Source organism: Anneissia japonica, unplaced genomic scaffold (assembly GCF_011630105.1).
Source record: "Anneissia japonica isolate Jap-2015-1 unplaced genomic scaffold, ASM1163010v1 scaffold5947_len87984_cov146, whole genome shotgun sequence".
Lineage (NCBI taxonomy): Eukaryota > Metazoa > Echinodermata > Crinoidea > Comatulida > Comatulidae > Anneissia > Anneissia japonica.
The window spans coordinates 87,603-90,863 of NW_022692471.1; the positions used below are offsets into that span (position 1 = coordinate 87,603).

General features: G+C 34.8%; 1 protein-coding gene across 1 annotated transcript in view; it reads right to left on the reverse strand.

Moving 5' to 3' along the window:
• Positions 1–89: 89 nt before the first annotated feature.
• Positions 90–3,261, reverse strand: part of LOC117100310 — a 12,586-nt gene continuing 9,414 nt past the window's right edge. Inside the window, exons 4-5 of the mRNA XM_033239959.1 lie at positions 522–625; positions 90–94 (exon numbers count right to left, since the gene is read on the reverse strand). Of these exons, the coding sequence (XP_033095850.1) occupies positions 90–94; positions 522–625 (109 nt within the window). The remainder of the gene's footprint in view (positions 95–521; positions 626–3,261) is intronic.

A 3,261-nucleotide genomic window follows, 5' to 3' on the forward strand; every position in this document is an offset into this window, starting at 1 on the left:
AAATTTTCATCTTACTCAATCATTTGTTGAGTTCTGTATCCATACTTCGTAGACACATGCACAGCATGCCAATGTTGTTTTGTTAGTGATCAGACTACATGGGAAATTATGTTCGAATAAAACATTAAAAATATTTGTTTTGTCTTACCAGGGAGATGTATTTTATCTATTTTTTATTTTTTTTTATTTTTTTTAATTATTATTAAATATCTTACAGAAAATACATGCATATTATTATTTGTTGTTTACTTCTTGCTTCATATCGTACAGAACTTTGTATAGTGGATCATGTGCTCTCCAAACGTGGACTTCCTGTATGTTCTTCGCGATCGATCGGTGCTCGATGCTCGACCCGACTGAAGACTATAACGATGTTGTTTTTGTTAGTGAGGACATGGGTAAATGTGTTTGAATGAAAACATTAAGATGTTATTTAATTTGTGAATATTGACTATCGTATAACAATACCTGTCTCTTATACACATCTAGATGTGTATAAGAGACAGGTGTAATATTCATACCATCCACATCCTTCTGTTCCTTCCATTTGTTGCAATCTCCATTAACAGTATGAAATACTGTTGTTGCTACAATGCCATCTGTTGATGGTACTTCCTTCTTAAACCTATTGACATTTAGATAATATAATAATAATAAAATAACTTATTAAATAAATATAATTATACCAAATCAATGAATATTTACAAACAGGAAACATGTGAAGTTAATTATAGCATATGTGATGGATTCATAAATTTAAGTAATGACATACTTATACCAAATCTTTTCTTTAACTTTTAAAATAGAAGTGGATATATTTACGTCGCCGTTAACAAATCAGCAAATGATATACAGTCGGGTCCGGCAAAGTCGACTCTGTTTAAGTCGAAAATTCGCGTCAGTCGAATTTTTGAAAAAGTCCCAATTCTTTCCTATGTATTACTGTGTAAATTGTTTGTTTAATTCAAATTTTTATAAGTCGAATTTCGAATTATAGCATATGTGATGGATTCATAAATTTAAGTAATGACATACTTATACCAAATCTTTTCTTTAACTTTTAAAATAGAAGTGGATATATTTACGTCGCCGTTAACAAATCAGCAAATGATATACAGTCGAGTCCGCCAAAGTTGACTCTGTTTAAGTCGAAAATTCGCGTCAGTCGAATTTTTAAAAAAGTCCCAATTCTTTCCTATGTATTACTGTGTAAATTGTTTGTTTAATTCGAATTTTTATAAGTTGAATTTCGGCTATATCGACGGAATTTTCCTGTCCGGATAGGCCGATTTTAAAGTAATTTCAACCACAGAAGTCGAAGTTCCAAATTTAGTAGCGCACGTGGGAAAAATACACAGCCGTCGGAAAATACGAAGTTCAATCCTTGTTGTACGGCAACAAGTTAGCCGTGTCAAACTAACATCTCAGACAGCGTGCTGTGGAACTTGGCTCACATGATTGTATGTCGTAAGTTGCAGTCTACTCTCACAATACAGACACCTCTCCGGACCGGCTCCAATGTTCAGTTTTTCGTCCAGTTTAGCTTGTAAAACTTGTACTGAACCCATTTCGAACAAGATTGTTGTAGTCAGGGCCTAGCTATTTAATTAATTTATCAAAGCACTGGATTCTTTTGACTGCCTAGCCTACGAAAATTCAACACATTATTTAATACAGTAATACGTACAGTACCTGTTGTTTTGCTGTACTGCTCAGCAAATTTAATTATTACCAATAAAACTGATGCGACTTTTATATTGTTTTTGCGTGCATTTCTTTAGGTCTGATTATGTTTTTCCAAGCACACATTCTTCGTTGGGCAATGGCACTTGCTGGTCGGCAGTCTAGTTGTAAACAGAACAGGTCGTGCCCCCAAAAACTCTTCCTTCCCGCCAATTGGTCCATTTTCGTGGGGTGTTTTGCAGACTAGACATGTGCTTCGGCTGTGATGACGTCAGATCGCGTGACAGTAACAAGCTCAGTGTAATCAAGAATGTTTTAATTAAACAAATTTATAAAACAAAACAAAAAACAAATAAGAAACCCTCATGGTATATTTTAGAGTCAAATCTAAATAAACCTAACAAATTATATTTTATTCTCTACAAATTTCCTCTGTAATTAAATTAGCAACATGTTTTGAAAAGCGTCTTGAGTTTAAAGAATGAATGAGGTGCATTTGAAATTTACCCCGACGAATCTAACGAATTTGAATTAGACGTCTACTGAAAGAGTAACCAGTAGAAACTTGCTTTGTTGAGTTCCGTCTTTATTGCAGGTTGATTCCAAATGGTTTTTAAGGATTAAAAGCAAGAATATACACTTATTAAAACATTGGAATGCGTAAATTTCACTGGTGTGTCGTGTTAATCAACAGATAATCTCCATGGCAATGCAAGTATAACTAAGCGTCTCGTTTTCACAGCGTCTGGTATGCTTGTCGTTAAACGATGTCTATTAAACCATGGGGGAAATTTCCTCCACGATTAAACTATCGTCTGGTTTTTCGAGGAGTGCTACCGTCCTGAATTGGACAAATCGTCCGAGATTTGGAATAGGGAGTTCATGTTTTCGAAAAGTATTTTATTAAAAGGAGAATAGGAATGAGTTTGGGACTTAAGAAAATGTTCGGTTTTGCGTGAGATTTGATTTTGTGGGCATTGAGTACACATAGTATTGTTCTATGTTAATTTTTTTTTTTCGAAAATGTGCATGTCGAAATCTGTATAACTCCAACTTTTTATGCCAGTCCCATTAGATTCGACTTAGGCGAACTCGACTGTATTTACGTAAATGAAACAATGCATGCACATTCATACTTTAATAAACTTGCATTATCAGTCACATAAATTTATCGATTCTTGTTAAATGTACATTAACGCGGAGTTCAACTTTTAGACTCCAAATTAGCATCAGCCTTTTGCTGATGGCAACTTTTTGGCAAGTTAAATTTATGAATGTACTGTACTGTACCATGAATCCACAGTGCACGAAAATCAAACCTTCAAACCTGGACGTGTTTATTGCTGCGAAGCAGCCAATTCATATTCTTGACAGCAATTTGACCTCTGAAAGGTCATTGTTTGTCAAAAATCAATCGCCTGAGACAACTGAAAAGCGGAGTTCCTTCTTACGTTCTGCCTGGTAAAATCAATTACTTTAGGCGACGTTTGTAGACTAACCTACTCGTACCAACGTCGGCATGTCGCGACGCTGGAGTACTATTCAGCGTTTTTACTATATTTCTAGGTTTCCTATTTC